Source organism: Cydia pomonella, chromosome 4 (assembly GCF_033807575.1).
Source record: "Cydia pomonella isolate Wapato2018A chromosome 4, ilCydPomo1, whole genome shotgun sequence".
Lineage (NCBI taxonomy): Eukaryota > Metazoa > Arthropoda > Insecta > Lepidoptera > Tortricidae > Cydia > Cydia pomonella.
Window position 1 is genome coordinate 5,854,110 of NC_084706.1, and position 16,709 is coordinate 5,870,818.

At 39.5% G+C, this 16,709-nt stretch overlaps 1 protein-coding gene across 3 annotated transcripts in view; it reads left to right on the forward strand.

Annotated features, from left to right (window-relative positions):
- The window catches only part of LOC133516929 (transient receptor potential-gamma protein), a 71,722-nt gene that overhangs the window by 48,562 nt on the left and 6,451 nt on the right, over positions 1-16,709 (forward strand). The window contains exons 9-19 of one of the 3 annotated variants that reach the window (XM_061849991.1): positions 1,214-1,357; positions 1,905-2,044; positions 5,768-6,014; positions 6,553-6,676; positions 6,901-7,096; positions 8,484-8,675; positions 9,098-9,139; positions 10,864-11,047; positions 11,697-12,039; positions 13,926-14,070; positions 15,296-15,460. In XM_061849991.1, the coding sequence (XP_061705975.1) occupies positions 1,214-1,357; positions 1,905-2,044; positions 5,768-6,014; positions 6,553-6,676; positions 6,901-7,096; positions 8,484-8,675; positions 9,098-9,139; positions 10,864-11,047; positions 11,697-12,039; positions 13,926-14,070; positions 15,296-15,460 (1,922 nt within the window). Of the gene's footprint in view, positions 1-1,213; positions 1,358-1,904; positions 2,045-5,767; positions 6,015-6,552; positions 6,677-6,900; positions 7,097-8,483; positions 8,676-9,097; positions 9,140-10,863; positions 11,048-11,696; positions 12,040-13,925; positions 15,135-15,295; positions 15,461-16,709 lie in introns of those variants that run through there. The other 2 variants (XM_061849989.1, XM_061849990.1) reach the window with 2 other exon arrangements.

Consider the following 16,709-nt stretch of genomic DNA (forward strand, 5'->3'; position numbering starts at 1 on the left):
AACAAACTAATATACTTACAAACTACATATATCACAAAAATACAAACAGACATAGACACTATAAATATAAGTCACACATACATACAAAAAATATACATATAAGTTAATGTTGGGGTACATATTTTTTTTTTAGTTCAATCCTGAACGGTTCTTTCACATATACCTACACTTACCTTATATGTACCTAGTGGATTTAAGGTACTAGGTTTTATGCCATCTGATCCCCGTGGTCCCTGAAGCTCAAATTTTAAGACACGGAAACAGGGATCCGAGAAATTGTAGGTGTTAAATTTGATTATTGTCACTATTTTTTGAACCCCATTTAAGAACTAAAATCTGTTTTTGCAATCACATTATTTAGCCCCAAACTTTGTTCTTCCGTTAATTTAAGTAACTTTGTATTGTTTAGCACTCGTGTACTAATTGTGGATCTACTGATCTCTATTTGAAATCCGCTCAATGGTTTAGGCGCTAGAAGAAAAAATATGATTAATATTCGGAGTCCTCTCAAGGCGGTTGGTTTATTTTTTCTGTAATAAAACCAGTGTAAACAAGTTGTGAAGGGAAATCAGCACTTAAACCCATAACCCTACTTTCTGGTTAAGTCGCAGTCAAATCAGTGAAATATTGATATTGGGGTGGATCATGTACAAATGTATAGTTAAAAGTAGAATTCATATTCTTCCAAGTTTCCTATTAAGAGAATATCCCATAAAAGGGTATAAGCTCTAAATCTAGGTTCAGCAAGTAATTTTTTTAGCAAGATGTATTTTTTCCGCAAAGATGTCTAGTATTATTTTGTGTATAATTTAATGAGCTTGAATGTTGCCTTACACGATATTTTCGTAAAGAACGTGGATTTTGAGTACAATGCGAATTTCTCCTGGATGATACACATTTTCCAAGATGGCTGTGATTCTTCGAGGTCCCCAAATGTCCAATGGTGTGGGCATGAAAAAGAGGCGTTTAATTTATATGCATACCAAATTTCCTGACTGTTCCAGAGAGACTAAACTAATTTTACGCTAAATTAAATACAGTATGAATAATTGCATGCTATTAGGACGTTTTTATTTATTTATTTTAGACTTTATTGTACAAATACGCGAAGTATAACGTACAATAGGCGAACTTCATGCCTTCAGGCATTTTCTACCAGTAAACCACTGCGCCCAACACAAATCCATTTCATTCCATTTTCATTTTTTTCCAGTTTTACTAATTCTGGCGTCTCAGCGCATCGAGACAGCGACTATGGGTATAGGTTGGGATCGAACCAATCAAGGCCAGCCGCCAGTGTCCCGCCGGGGGGCGCCGCCCTCGCTCGTGGAGTGGCTCATCCTCGCCTGGGTCAGCGGTGAGTTCCCCGGGTTTACACACAGCAACCACTAACCATGTAATGTACAACAAGACCAACCAGTGTTCCGCCGGGGGGCGCTGCCCTCGCTCGTGGAGTGGCTCATCCTCGCCTGGGTCAGCAGTGAGTTCCCCGGCTTTACACACAGCAACCACTAACCATGTAATGTACAACAAGAGCAGCCAGTGTTCCGCCGGGGGGCGCCGCCCTCGCTCGTGGAGTGGCTCATCCTCGCCTGGGTCAGCGGTGAGTTCCCAGGCTTTACACACAACAACCACTAACCATGTAATGTACAACAAGACCAGCCAGTGTTCCGCTGGGGGTCGCCGCCCTCGCTCGTGAAGTGGCTCATCCTCGTCTGGGTCAGCGGTGAGTGTCCCTGCGGCCTACAAATCAATTACCATGATTTTGATTTAATTTTTTATCATTTTATATATAACTACGTGAAGTTCGGAATTTTGTGAAACGTAAAAAGTAGATATACCTTTATTACCTAAAAATCACAAGCCGACAAAGTTGATGCTAAATGTTGGTGTACGTGTTCCAGGCTTGATCTGGAGCGAGGTGAAACAGCTGTGGGACATGGGGCTGCGCGAGTACGTGCACGACATGTGGAACGTCATCGACTTCGTCACCAACTCGCTGTACGTCGCCACCGTCGCGCTTAGGATCGTTTCGCACTTTCAGGTACCTATCAGTCAGAAGGGTTACCTACTAAATAATTATAAGAACAGTAGGTAGGTACGTCAAATAAATGTTTGTACTGAAAGACAAAGGCCTATATTGCTATAACTACCTAGGGAGTTATTACTTTTTTTTTATTATGTCACTAATTCATACAAACCAAGTAGTGTAAATGAGTTTTACAAATTAAATATTTTTAAACATAAACAAACATATTTAATTTGATTAATTTAACAGCAGTTTAAAATATTTTTTCATAATTTTCAATCGTGGCTGAATCCCGAATAGGTCTGTGCCTTCGATACCTAACCTGTCAAAGAATGACAATATGGCGAACGAATGTTTAAAATGTTACCGTATTTATGAATTATTTCGCTTAAAATTTAATTTTTTCTTCGCAAGCGTGATGAAAAACATTGTGTGTAACTCCGGGGGTAAGAATATTGCAGCCTCGGGGAATTACCACCCTCGCTTCCAAGATTTCACTTAGCCCCCTCGTTGCACAATGTACTATTAAATAGCCGGTAAAGCCTTGCACACGTAACAGACTTGTAGTTTCTTACAAAATTAAGCGTATGTTCTATTTTTCACGAATGAATTAAATATAAATGTCCAGGTCACAGTATATAGATGTGCAATATTTATCGACGAGTACTGTAAGTGCCGGTTAGGTTAGCCTCGTTAGATAGTTATACCTCTCGCGTCTAATGATTGTCCCTTGACAATTCCTTCAAGTCTCTTTCGGTTGGGACTAATTTTAAAAATAATTTGAAAAAATGGGTTATTCCCACTAGTTACCACCAAGTTGTTACCAGTGGTAACTACTGGAATTTTTTTACCCACCTTTTACCACTGGTAACTACTGGGAATAAAAAATCCTACCTACTGGGAATTTTTGTTCTCAGTAGTTACCACTGGTAAAAGGTGGGGTTTTTTTTTCCCAGTGGTTACCACCAAAATTTAGTAAGCGTTCAATAGTAAAAAAAAAACAGTATAAATAGAGTGTTTTAATCAATAATTAATTAAAAGTTCAATTAATTATTAGTTTAATTATAAGTCGATTAGTGTTTCACTAAGGGCTTGCAATATCGGACGGTTTCCAGTTCCGGAACTGATTTTCGATATTCGGTCCCAATTCCGGAATTCCGGAACTGGTACCGAAATTGGGGTTAACCATATTTTTATTCGATTTTTTGATAAAAAAACAACAAAAAATGTGAAATTCTGATACTTTTCGTTTATCAAATAAAGTATTGGTTCAATGGAAATTAATTTGAAGTATTACTATCGAGAGATATTAATAAATTGAGTAGTGCCTTCTTCGTACTATGGTCACTTTTGTTCACTTCAATGATACGGCGTATTTATTTAGGGAAACTACGGATGCTAGCAAACCATTTGATGCCTAATTTTATATTACGTCTAAATATAACGGCTGCGTAGCCTAGTACGTAGTTAGTGGCTCTGTTTAAGAAGTTGAAGGTCCTGGGGTTCCGATCTCGACAAGGGCATTTATTGTGTTTACAACGATTATTTGTTCCTGAGTTAAGGTTGTGTTCTGTGTAGGTATTAACGTTTTCACGAATTACTATGCATTGCAGACTAGTGCTCGTACTTAAACGTTACGCTCTTCAAGTTTGTTTTTTCCTTACTAGTTCCTAATTCAGAATATAATATGTACTGCTATAGAATCCCAAATCTTTCATTATGGAAACATTTTTCTGAATTGTGTATAAAATATCCAAATATTTATAAAATTTAAATTCAGAAGGTTTCGCGTAGGTAGGATTCTGGGCAAGTATAAATGTATGGTTTTGGTTTATACTTCGTTTTTAGCATTAAAAGAAAGGTAAACAATGTAATCTTGACGTGTCTTTTATTGAAAAACGACTTATTTCTCAAACGCGTTTTTCAATAAAAAGACATGTCAATATCCCTCACATTCTTTCTAATGAGGATTCTTTTCTGATGAGGTCTAGTAAGTAAGTATCAAAAGTAAAACAAATAGATGGTTAATGACTCCAGACTTTTCTCAGCGACGGCTAATAACATCAGCATAGTGTAGTTTCTTAACGATTTTCAGTAGTAAAGTAATAAAATCTAATTAAACTATTTAATTCTAATTCCGGAATTTTCGATATTCGGTGGACTCATTTCCGGAATTGTAATATCGGAAAATTGGTCCGAGATTCCGGAATTTCGAAATTCCGGAATCTCGGATTGCAAGCCTCTAAACTGCCTTAAAAGTGATCAAAATTTATTAAAATTTATGCAAGTGAATATATATATATATATATATATATATATATATATATTTAGAGAGAAATTAACGTTTGGATAAAATTATAATTTAAATTAGAATCTATTTCTCTAAAAGAATATTACAGTTCAATTACCAAGCAATCACAATATACATTATTTACATAGTGCACGGATAGCATAAAATATATTGTAAAACAAAATAACTTATTTATTTCTGTAAGAAAAAAGTGGGTTATATTGTAAAACAAAACAACTTATTTATTTCTGTAAGAAAAAAGTGGATACGTACTGTGTGAATTGGCAACGGGTAAGCCTAGCGAAGGTTAGCGCGGGTGGACTGGGCTGTCGCGCAGACAAGCGTAACGTGACCGAGACATTGATAAAGAGAGCGCGCCAGAAATACGCGTTTATACTGGTTCGTGATAACAGTCCTACAACATGCATGGAGTTATATTACGTGTTAACTTTTAATTACTACGCGCCGATAGCAATTCAACCAATGCTGATTGTTAAAAAGAATATATATATTTATTTTTACGTATAATAACTATTTTATTTTGTTTTATTTGGAATTATTACATTATATTAATTACTAGATTATATTTTTTTCCTTTTTGCCATCAACCTCGAGAGCATGAGAGCATTTATCTTATTAATTGTATTTGAATTTATTTATTATAGAGACGTTATCTATGAAACCTGGATCTTTTGTCAAGGGCGCTTACGCTACACTGCGTAGCACAGCGTTGTATTTATATAGGAGCATCGTTGATAGTGGTGTAAGCGCCATAGACAATAAGTCCCTTTCAATAAATAACCTCACAATTATACAAATGAACAAACAAATCCGCCAAAGACCGATTTTTTATCACTTTTAAGGCAGTTTACTGAAACACTAATCGACTTATAATTAAACGAATAATTCATTAACTTATAATTAATTGAACTTTTAATTAATTATTGATTAAAGCTCTCTCTATTTATACTGTTTTTATTACTATTGAACGCTAACCAAATGTTGGTGGTAACTACCAGGAAAAAAAATCCCACCTTTTCCCAGTAGTTACCAGTGGTCAAAGGTGGGAAAAAATTCCCAGTAGTTACTTCTGGTAACAACTTGGTGGTAAAAAAAAATGTTTTACAGTATTTTTATTAATACATGATAGATTTTTAAATAAATTAATGTGTATGTGTGTGTGTATAATAAGTTTGTAATGAAGCATGTGGCGGATAAAGTAACTTTGTATTTGATTATGAATAAACGATCTAATCAATGTGCCAAACTTCCAAAAAAATTCTACAAACATTTTACTTGACAGCTACTCCATATATATAGGGACTATCGTACGACGCGAAAAGTGTACGAGTAGAGTAGTTAGACGTGCGACAGACACAAAAGCAACTGTTTAACTTTAGTCGCACTTTAACCAAGTACAGTTTGAGTGAAAAGGCTCTGTGCCGCAGGTGCGACGCGAGATGGCGCAGGGCCTGCAGTGGAACCAGCCCCGCGAGAAGTGGGACGCGTGGGACCCCATGCTGCTCTCCGAGGGGCTTTTCTCCGCCGCCAACATCTTCAGCAGCCTCAAGCTGGTGTACATCTTCAGCGTCAATCCGCACCTGGGCCCGCTGCAGGTCTCGCTGAGCCGCATGGTGCTGGATATCCTCAAGTTCTTCGTGCTTGATATACTGGTTATCTTTGCTTTTTCGTGCGGTATGTATCATCTAATCACCAGTGACAGCAATTAAGTGACCATTCATCATAAATTCTATAATAAGTTAAGTAAGTGAATTTCGGAAAAAGTTATACACCTCTTAGTAAAAGGACGACAGTTTTGAGAAAATACTCTCTTTTGCTTGTTATTATATGCATAGTATGTATAAAAAGTCCCCTTTTAAGTTTGTTGTTGTGAGGGGCGGGCAGCTACGGAATCCTACACTGACCACATGCCCGACATGGCAATGGCCTGTTTTAAGATAGAAAGCGCAGAACGCCCAGCGACCAGCTATATGTACTGTAATGGAAGGTCAACTTCAATCTCGGTGATTTTAGTCATTATTGTATTTTTTAACATTATCATGCTGTAATTTGAAGTGTGTTAGTACTTTCAATATCACAATCGCCCAGACTCAAATTTACCAGAACAAAACCATTGCATCAAAAAGATATTCAAGTATATAGTTTCTTGAATATTTTTTCTTACCACTTAGTGTAGTTTGGTACCACAACGGTAACCGTAGTCCGTTTTCAGGTCTGAACCAGCTGTTGTGGTACTATGCGGACATGGAGAAGAAGCGCTGTGTAACGACTCCGAGCAGCGCCAACGGTACCATCCCTGATCCTGATGCCTGCATCGTGTGGCGACGGTTTGCCAAGTAAGTGTTACTGTTACCTTTGTAGTATGAGCGTGAGGGTGCACGTTTCGGACATTGGGCTTTGCACCGTGAGAGTATGCGCCCGGCATGAAAGCACGCGTAGCGTTCCGAGCGTCGGGTGTAGCCCCACTTTTAGCATGAGGGCGCCTGGCTTAGGTACATACATTTATGATCTCAAATTAATCTGTGTCAGTACCTACAATAAATCGCCTTGTATTTTCCAGTTTATTCGAAACAATGCAGACTCTGTTCTGGGCGGCATTCGGCCTCGTGGACCTGGACTCGTTCGAGCTGGACGGCATCAAGATCTTCACGCGCTTCTGGGGCATGCTGATGTTCGGCACGTATGCCGTTATTAACGTCATCGTGCTTCTGAACTTGCTCATTGCTATGATGAATCACTCATACCAGCTCATCTCCGTGAGTTAACACTTGCGATATTTTATTTATTGTATGAGTGACACGACGCCGCCGTCATAATGCGGCTCCCGTATTATTTTAAAACGACATGCTTAAATTGCATGAAACCTGGCATGAACATTCGTGTAACATGTATTATCCATGTCTGGTATGAGTTTTAGTTGCTAAAATTTGGAATACAAAAGACAGAACGAGTAAAAGTTTTGTATTACAATTTCTAGTAACGAAAACGCGTAGGTACCGGACATGTACAGTTGGGTTCAAAAGTGCATAGACAAGTTATGAATGAAATCTTTCATAAATTGTCTATACAAATTAAAAAAAAATTAATATTATGTAACTTGAAGGTTCATGTAAAATTTTAAATGTATAATATCGTTTTAAAATGAGAGCGTAATCTTGATTGTATGGCGGCGGCTAGGTACGTGTTAGTCGTGTTCTTAAAGATAAGCACACATGCCTAATAAGAAACATTTTTTGCAAGCCATACGTGTACTCCTTTGTATTTTTGTAGATATTCTTTTTTGTCTGTGATTTAGCGGCACGTTTTAGCCACTTTAAAATATTTACATAATAGTAGTAGAAGTAAACACTTTACTGCACAAAACAAGTATAAAACATAGAGAGAATACAGTTAATGTGTACAAAGGCGAACTTATACCCTTAGTCTCTTTATCGTTGGGATCTTTTCCAGCTAACCTTTAAGCAACTGACAGAAATACATACGAAATGGTAGTCAAACTAAGAGAATATCTACATGACGGCAAGACTTTAAAGAAGTAGTTAACCCTAGAAACACAACTAAATACTATACGATAATAATAATTCTGGTTTTTTGGCGGCCGGCAACCCCGCTTCTCGCCGAGATTTCTATAGTGCTTTTCTCAAAGTTGCTATGAAATAATAATAAAAATATGATGATTATGATGATTGTTTCATGCCCTAGTGTGATAGGTTATTCAGTGCGTGCGGTATTAAAGGGGGACAAAAATTTATGTTTGCGCTACGACGCACGGTTTAGGAGATACAGCCCTATAAAAAATTCTTTTTTTTCTTATCTTCTGCAACTGCTTTCTTAGCCTTTTTCTTACTTGTTAGATAAGCTGACCTCTTGATTGCTTTCTGTCTATCGTTCCCCTCTTCCACTTTTTTCCATTCTTTAAAAGCATTTTTCTTTTCTTTCAGAATCATTCTTTATTGCGACAAATATGTCACAATTATAAATAATATACGATCATTTACATTCTTCGCTTTCATAAGTAATAGTCACTGATTTTTAAAAAGCGTTTTTGTGTATCGTTTTCCTAATGCTAAAAAACGAACTATAGGCACTATAGGTGGTGACGCTACGAGGGACATCGCTTCTTGAAACGTATTATGTTTGCAGGAGCGCGCCGACGTGGAGTGGAAGTTCGCGCGCAGCAAGCTGTGGATCAGCTACTTCGAGGAGGGCGGCACGGTGCCGCCGCCCTTCAACGTGGTGCCGTCGCCCAAGTCGCTGCTGTACGCGTGGAGCTGGCTGCAGCGCCGCATGTGCGGCCACGCGCGCGCCAAGCGCGAGCACATGCGGACCATCAGGGTAAACACGTCCTAGTGGCTCCAGCTGCAGACGCCCGACCGGCCCTAGTAATAAGGATACTATGGCTACAGTTTGTCTGCCAAGCTTTCCGGGGTTAGCTCTTATTAGTTTATAGTGACACCGAATGTCTGCGTACCTAATATATGTAACTGATTTATAGCATTATATTAAAAACCATAACATATTCAGTGACATTTCTACAGAATGTGATGTTTGTAGGCACGGCGTCAATTAGAACGAAGCTTTTATGATTTATGCTCCGGTCATCCGTTTGTTTGATTATTACCTGTTAAAATTTAAACAATTTTGGTCTGCTAATAGTGCGAATTAAACCTATCTCTAGTGTTGTCCTTTTGGCCGGCAATTGGATGTCCTGAATTAATATTTATTTTCAACGATATTTTTTTGTTTACTATTTTCAGAGAAAAGCAAAGCAAGCCAACGAACGCGACTTCCGTTATCAGGTAAGCTCTTAAAGTACCTATACCGTCAATATTTGAAAAAAAGAAGAATGAGGGTTATAGATTTAACTGCATGAGGCGGTTGGTAATTAATTATTTATTATGGTGAGCTACAGATTAGTTTAGCTTATAGGTAAGTCCCAAAAGCTTACCTTCTACTATAAAATCACCGCGCAACAGGTGTACCAACCACCTGAGGTATATAAGTGAGGTAAACCTATTGCTGATTGAGTGTAGTACTTTTCAAAGCACTCGGGAAGATGATTTCGTAGAGGCCGTCCACGTCTAAGCTGCAAAGTAGGTATACTAAGTAGATATTATGAGTGCAGGTGGCCTATCTAGCGACTTTCATCTCTATTTCTATTTTAAGACAACAAACAGACACAACATGTTGTTTTAAATGTCAAACTTCGATGAAATTATGAAGTTTACTTAACACTTGCACCGTCTGGGCTATGAAAATCGCTGCCAACTTATCTTGGTCTGACTCTATTCGGAATTATGCGGTTCGGAATAATAATAAAAGTTTGTAAATGAATTAGACTTAATTAATTATTGATTAAAGCACTCTATATTTATACTGTTTTTATTAGTATTGAACTGTACCAAAATATTGGTGGTAACTACTTAGAAAAAAAATCCCACCTTTTACCAAACCGAGTTATCGAGTGGGCTTTTTTCCAGTAGTTACCAGTGGTAAAAGGTGGGAAAAAAATCCCAGTAGTTACCACTGGTAACAACTTGGTGGTAACTAATGGGAATAATTGTAAAATGCGTTTTAAAATGAGAGTGTAACTACATTTGCCTGGAGAACCGAGCTTGCTGCGGACTTTTCTTGAAATATGATTTGTGCTGTATTTTTTATACGTACCTGTATAGTACTACCTAATTTGAATTTTTCGTACATATACCCAATTTCGTGTATAAAAATGTGGAACTATTACTTCTAAAATAAAATTTTCGTCCCTAATTTAAGTATCCAAAATGATACCAAATCAAATAAGCAATCAACAACAGATAGGTTGAAACAGAGGCATATTGGACCGCCGAAGCCGACTTTTCCCCTCCCTTTTTGGTGGGTAGCCAGGAGATCTCGTAGCTAGTGCGTCAGCTCAGCCTGATTCCAAAGTCCATTCATACGCACTTCACCTACTTTGCGTACTAAGAGGTAATCCTCCACTCACTCACTCTGCCTTCCTTCATCACTTTGCTCTTTGGTTTGATTGGCGTACCTATTAACGCGACTTTTCGATAACTTCTCACACATCACTAGATTATCGACATTCAATGTCGACTATTTCCCATCACTTTTCTATTGTATACGTATTTAGAAACTTGACCCCGCCACTAAAAGTAGTGCGACAAGGACAACTGCACCTTAGGTGAAAAATCCTACGTAATAATCTCAAAAATAGAGGATGTGTACTCGGCCGTTTCCTCCTCCAAAACTTAACCAATCGTAACAAAATTTGCAAATCTAAATAATAATGAAATCATCTGTGTCGGACTCTTTCGAATGTGCCTCTCTTTGCGGCATAGTCAAATAAGCCGTTTTGAAAAGAAAAATATCAAAAAAATCGAAACGGTCCGACACACATATTGATAATATTAATCTGGTTTGAAAAAATCATTGCTCTAGCTTCAAAAACCACGGAGGAAACAGTCGAATACGTTTGTATCGAAAAATGACAACTCCTGTTGCCTCTTAAGGATGTTTGTACTTGCAGGCGATAATGCGTAACCTGGTGCGTCGCTATGTGACCGTGCAGCAGCGGCGCGCCGAGTGCGGCGGGGTCACCGAGGACGACGTCAACGAGATCAAACAGGACGTGTCCGCCTTCCGCTGCGAGCTGGTCGAGATCCTGCGCAACTCCGGCATGAACACGTCCACCGCCAATGCGGGTGCGCCCGGTAAACAACTAACGTGAATTGTGCACAAGGAACGAGGATATCGCACGCTTCAAGTCAATTTGCACATTTCTGATATCGACCTCGTGGTTCATAAGAAACTACCTTTTGTCCGCAACTTTATCTACGCAGAATAAGTGCCTACTTCCATATTATATTCTACCCCCTTAACTCCTTGTCCTTTCCCGGGACTCACACTTCTACATGCAAAATTTCATTTGAATCATAAATTCTGCAGTTTTGTGTCAATACGCAACTACCCCATTTAGATTGCTCATCTTCATTTTGCGTATTAATAGATAGGTACATTCTTAAATACGTAAATTTTTTTTCTGACTTGTGCTTCGGTTGTGAAGTGCCGGCAAGTCATCAAAAGAATTTAAGGACTCGCACATTTAGGTATGTGTAAGATAGCACTGTCATCACTGTCTCAAGTCACACTGCTGCGCAAAATGCGCTGATGCACCATAAACGCTGTGTCGTGTCTCCTGAGTCACGTTTTTAACCGCTTAATCGCGTCTAGAAACACGCTATGCACCAATTAACTTCTTGCAATTTCGATGCAGCTCAGTTTACGGTGCGTCAGAGTATTTTGTCAGCGTCGTGGACGATCTTTAACATATGAAGTCTAAACGTGCGTATCCGGCGGCAGGCGGCGGCGGCGGCAAGAAGAACCGCCAGAAGGAGCGGCGGCTGATGAAGGGCTTCAACATCACGGCCCCCGGCGGGTCGCTGGCCCCCGTGGACGAGTTCCTGGCGTCGCTGCACCACGAGCACGGGCCGCACTCGCAGCTGTCGCAGCTGCTGGGCGGGCGCCTGCGCGCCAGCCAGTCCAGCCTGAGCGACGCCGCGCCGGCGCCCGGGCGCCGCAAGCCGCCGCACAAGCGCCGCTGGGGCACCATCATCGACGCGGCGCGCGCGGCGCGCGTCTCGCGCCTCATCGGCCGCTCGCGCTCCGAGGACTCCGTCTGCGACCACAACCGACAGTCGCCCAGGTTCGTAACTTTAAATGTTAAGCCAAACAATTCCTAATTGGTCTTTTATTTACCTAATACCTACAGACGTAGTTAAAGTTAATAAAAAGTTCTGCAAATGTGTTTCTCTATTTCACTGGTGCATTTGGCTCTAATCAATGTTTATAGTCACATCTATGAACTCGCATGTTTTCGTCGTTCAACATCGTACAAGTGAAATCTGATCCGGAATTGCAATTTTATTACCAATAAATGTTGATTGCGATTATATATGAAATGGGAGCGTAAATTAAACGAACTGTACCTATAGGTTTTATGTCGGATGTATACACATGCAACCTCAAATATAGTACCTATCAGTGTATACTTATGACGTGGAATATGAGTATGGCGTATAGCGCACACTACACGAGGAACCAGCTAAAAGGTTGAAACAGTTGCTGCGCAAGGCCGCATGCTGCATGTTTAGGTTTCATAAGCACGTTGCTTTACGTATGTTAATAATGTCCCATCGCCGAGAATATTCTCCATAAAAGTGTAGGTACAAAGGTCACTAACAAGAGTGGTGCTTGGTAAACGGAATAGGTAACTACAGATTCGATTCACTGCTACCTCTACACTTTATCTCTTTTAACTGATTGTCTTATGAATGCATTTATGCATGTCTTTTTCTTTTATCGTATATTGTACATTTTGTAATAGAATATTATTTCACGGCTTCCTTTAACTTTTAACAGCTTTTCAACACTTTGAATATTTATACTTTCTTATTTCTTTGTTTAGACTCCATATAGCACTTACAACTTCTAGAGTACCGTTTCAATAATAAATAGTTAACAGAATTATTTTAGTTTACCAGAAGCACATTTAGTGTCTTTAGGTGTCAACGCCTAGCATCTAGCTAAGTACTTACTTAGGGTAGTTAAAGCCTGACCAGTAATATGAGTATATGATCACGTTGCGGAATTCTGTATCCATATAAATAAGAATAACAGCGCCCTCTTGACAATGATCATAATTCATATATTACTGGTCAGGCTTATTTTATATTTCTTCTTCCAAATTGCAGCTAGATATCAAATTCTCGTTTAACTCTTTCGTGCCCGTACCTAAGAATGTATGGTGTGTTAGATACCTTCTTAACTGTTTTTTGGGGTACCGAAAGAGTTAAAAGCCTTTTCATACTGGTGTTTATGATCGGTTCTTAGCTTTCATAGCTTCAAAATGTGGTCACTTCCAGTAGGAACCAATGAAACAGCCTGTTACCTAATAATTGAAAGCCAGTAGTAAAATATGAAAACCAAATTGATTTAAAATAAGATTTTGATAAAATTTAATTTTTGGTACAAGCTTTTATCGTTGACTGTACTTTTCTTCTCACAGGCAACTAAGACAAGTAGGTTGCATTGTTGTTGTTGTTATCACAGAGTTCCTATAGCCACCGCCTGTCTCCATCATCAGATCAGCCCGATGGTACCATTATATTGCATTGTCACCCAACTTACATGTGTTTGCAAATTTTCAGCTCAATCGGAAATCAGGAAGTGGATCAAAGTTAGCTTCCAAGATTTGACCACACACATACCTACATTACTAACAGGACAAGTTAAATACGAGTAAAAGCTTGTAAAATCGGAATGTTTTATCGGGCCGGCATGTACCTACACTTATTCAGGGGATTATTTTTGAGTCGGTAGCAAAATAAAATGCCTACAGTGCAATCTTTCTCCGACTTAAGTACAAACATAGTACAAATCTGTTCATTGGTTTCGTAACAAGCATGGTAACCAAATATACCATAAATCGGTCAAAAACACCAGAATAAAACTAACAATATTGCACTAATGCATGCTAACTCGTCTCACTGGTCTTTCCAGCGTGGGTTGGTAAGTTGTGTGTGGTTGCAGTGGCAGCGAGCGATCGGAGTCGGGCAGCGACTCGCAGCGCAGCGAGCGGCGCGCGGGCGGCCCGCTGCACCCGCTCACCGCTCTCGCCGCGCTCAAGCGGAAGCGGAAGAAGTTCTCGGACTCGCGGCGGCAGCCGGAGGAACGGGTGAGGATGCATAACGTATTTAATTCTACTTGAATAAAGTCCCGTCTGTATTTTAATAGCGCGGCCACGATATGTTAATTCTTATTATTGGATTGGGTTTTACTAAAATTAATAGCGATGGCAGTCCATGGACAATGATGGCCATGTGACCCATTTTCTTTTAGTCATATGTGTTAAATATCAAACGATGTCGCCATCTATTCGAGCATAGTTTTTTCTTGATTTTCGAGGCACGTTTTCTTTCGTAGACTTTATTTAATTTTTACGGTGTTATATATAACCTTAGTATCTTATACCTTTAAACGAGCAATTCGTGTATATATATATTTCTGTGATCTCGGAAACGGCTCTAACGATTTTGCTGAAATTTGGTATATGGGGGTTTTTGGGGGTATACAATCTATCTAGATTAGTCTTATGTTTGCGAAAACGCGTGTTTTCGAGTTTTCATGCGTTTTTCTTTCGACGCAGAATATGGTCGCTAATTTCGTTATGCCGGCCACTGTCCGTCTGGTCCAGCGGGTTAAGACGCGGACTCCTAAACGAGTGTTACGGGTTCGAATCTCGCCCAGTGACTAACTTTTGTTTTTTTTTATATGTTCAAGTTTATATATATTTTTTTTAATTTTTATTGTTTTAGGAAAGTTTTTGTCAGTTCACATTTTACTTTTTAAGTTTATGTAGATTATCACCTATACACCACCATATTACAATAAATAGTTATAACCGAGCAAAGCTCGGTCGCCCAGGTACTTAATATTATACGAGCATTACCAGAGTTGATACTGATGAAGATGACGAGCTTTTACTAACTTAAAATAACCGTGCCTATCTCAATTAATTTCCCCAGGTGTCTGAAGCATTTAAACTAACTGTCTTAAGTTGTGTGTTACGAACCCTTTACATTCACTGGCGAAACCTCTCACTTTGTAAAACCCTGCCCCAAGTATAATGTATATTTTGTCTGTGTGCATGGTTGAAGTCTGCCGGTTGTTTTTAAGGTCCGTTAAAAGTTCATAGAAGCAGAAAACAAGGGCAGCTCGTTAATAATAATAATTATTTTAATGAGGATAAACTAGCAAAGCTCAATGCAGATGGCGCTGCACTCGTTTAAAAAATCATTAGATATGCCAAACACAAAACAAACTACATACGTTTAATGTTCCTGAGAGTTGGAACCATTTACAAACTCTCTTTTAACCTCACTGTATATACGTATCGTCAGGACCGCCCGGCGGCGGAGGCGCTGCAGCGCGCGAGCTCGGTGCCGGCGCGCAAGCCGCCCACGCCGCCGCCGGAGCGCGCGCCGCCGCCGCCGCCCGCCGACGCGCCCGGCCGCGGCGGCTCCCGCGAGCCGCTGCTCGCCAGCCTCGACGACGACGCCAATAAGGTACATCCTCTCTTTAATGCCACCACTGCTCCCGTCAAACTTGGTACATGAGGACAGAGTGGTAACGTTACGCAGTTGAAATGGAAATACTCCTCGATTACATGAAACATGAATGGGGCCGACAACACTGTATCTTTAAAAACGACTTTACTTGCCGCCAAACTAAGTGGGGACTTAGGTCGTGAATCATCGAAATCATGCTATCTCGTTCGCAGCGGACTTTCGGAACCTTCTATGGAGTGGGATTTATAATAGTAGTGCAAGTAGTGTTAGGGTTCTCCCACATAGGTATGTTGACGAGGAATCGAAAAAATCCGAATACATTAGCCGATCAGTCGTCGCTACCACTGTAAGCTGTCCGTTCGGACGTTAAGACGCCCGTAGGTACGTATTTCGCGGCAGCGGCAGCTGTCCAGCTACTTTCGACTGCCGCGAGCTCTGTACGTCCGTCGGAACGGCTGTTTACTCATGTATAGGAGTCAGATTCGCTGAACGTATGTCGCAATGGGTGATCTGCTGTACAAGCAAATGGCTTGGATTTTTTATTACCTAGGAGGACTATAAAAACGCTCATCGGCATAATCGTCGTAGCCTGTCTATTGGAGGAGTTAGAATATTAGAGTATACCGTGGATTGATCCACTATGGAAATACAGGTTAACAACCTGTATACCTTACCTATATACCTATATTTTATGAAGTGAAGATAGCTACCACAAAATACACAACACGTTCGACATCTTCTTTAATATATTGGTCGTTTTCTATTTTTTTAGCACTGTACGGTTTATGTTTTATTTTTAAGTACAAAATAAATGTAATGAAGAAATTATGTAATGATTTCTAATTAATTTTCATTCTTGAAATTTGTCGGTAATTAACAGCAAGTAGAATTTACATCTCTTAATTATTAATCTATGACTGACTTATCGATAACGGATTTATCGATGTAAATTTTTCTCAATCACTCGTTTTTGATACAAAAACTTATGTCTGAATATGTATAAGAGCTGGCGCAAGCTTTGTACAGAACTGTCAAAATTTTCATGTATCCTCCTGGATCCCAGAGGTCTTTATAGGACAAACAAGAAGGAATATATTTCCCACCTGATTTTAAACTTTATTTCAAAGATAGGGTTCAATTTTGCATAATTCCTTACACCTTTATGCCATAGGGTTACACAAAACAGGTTTCAAAAATAAAACAAGCTTCTGGGATATAAAAGGATGAAATCCGCGCCAGTTCGTGA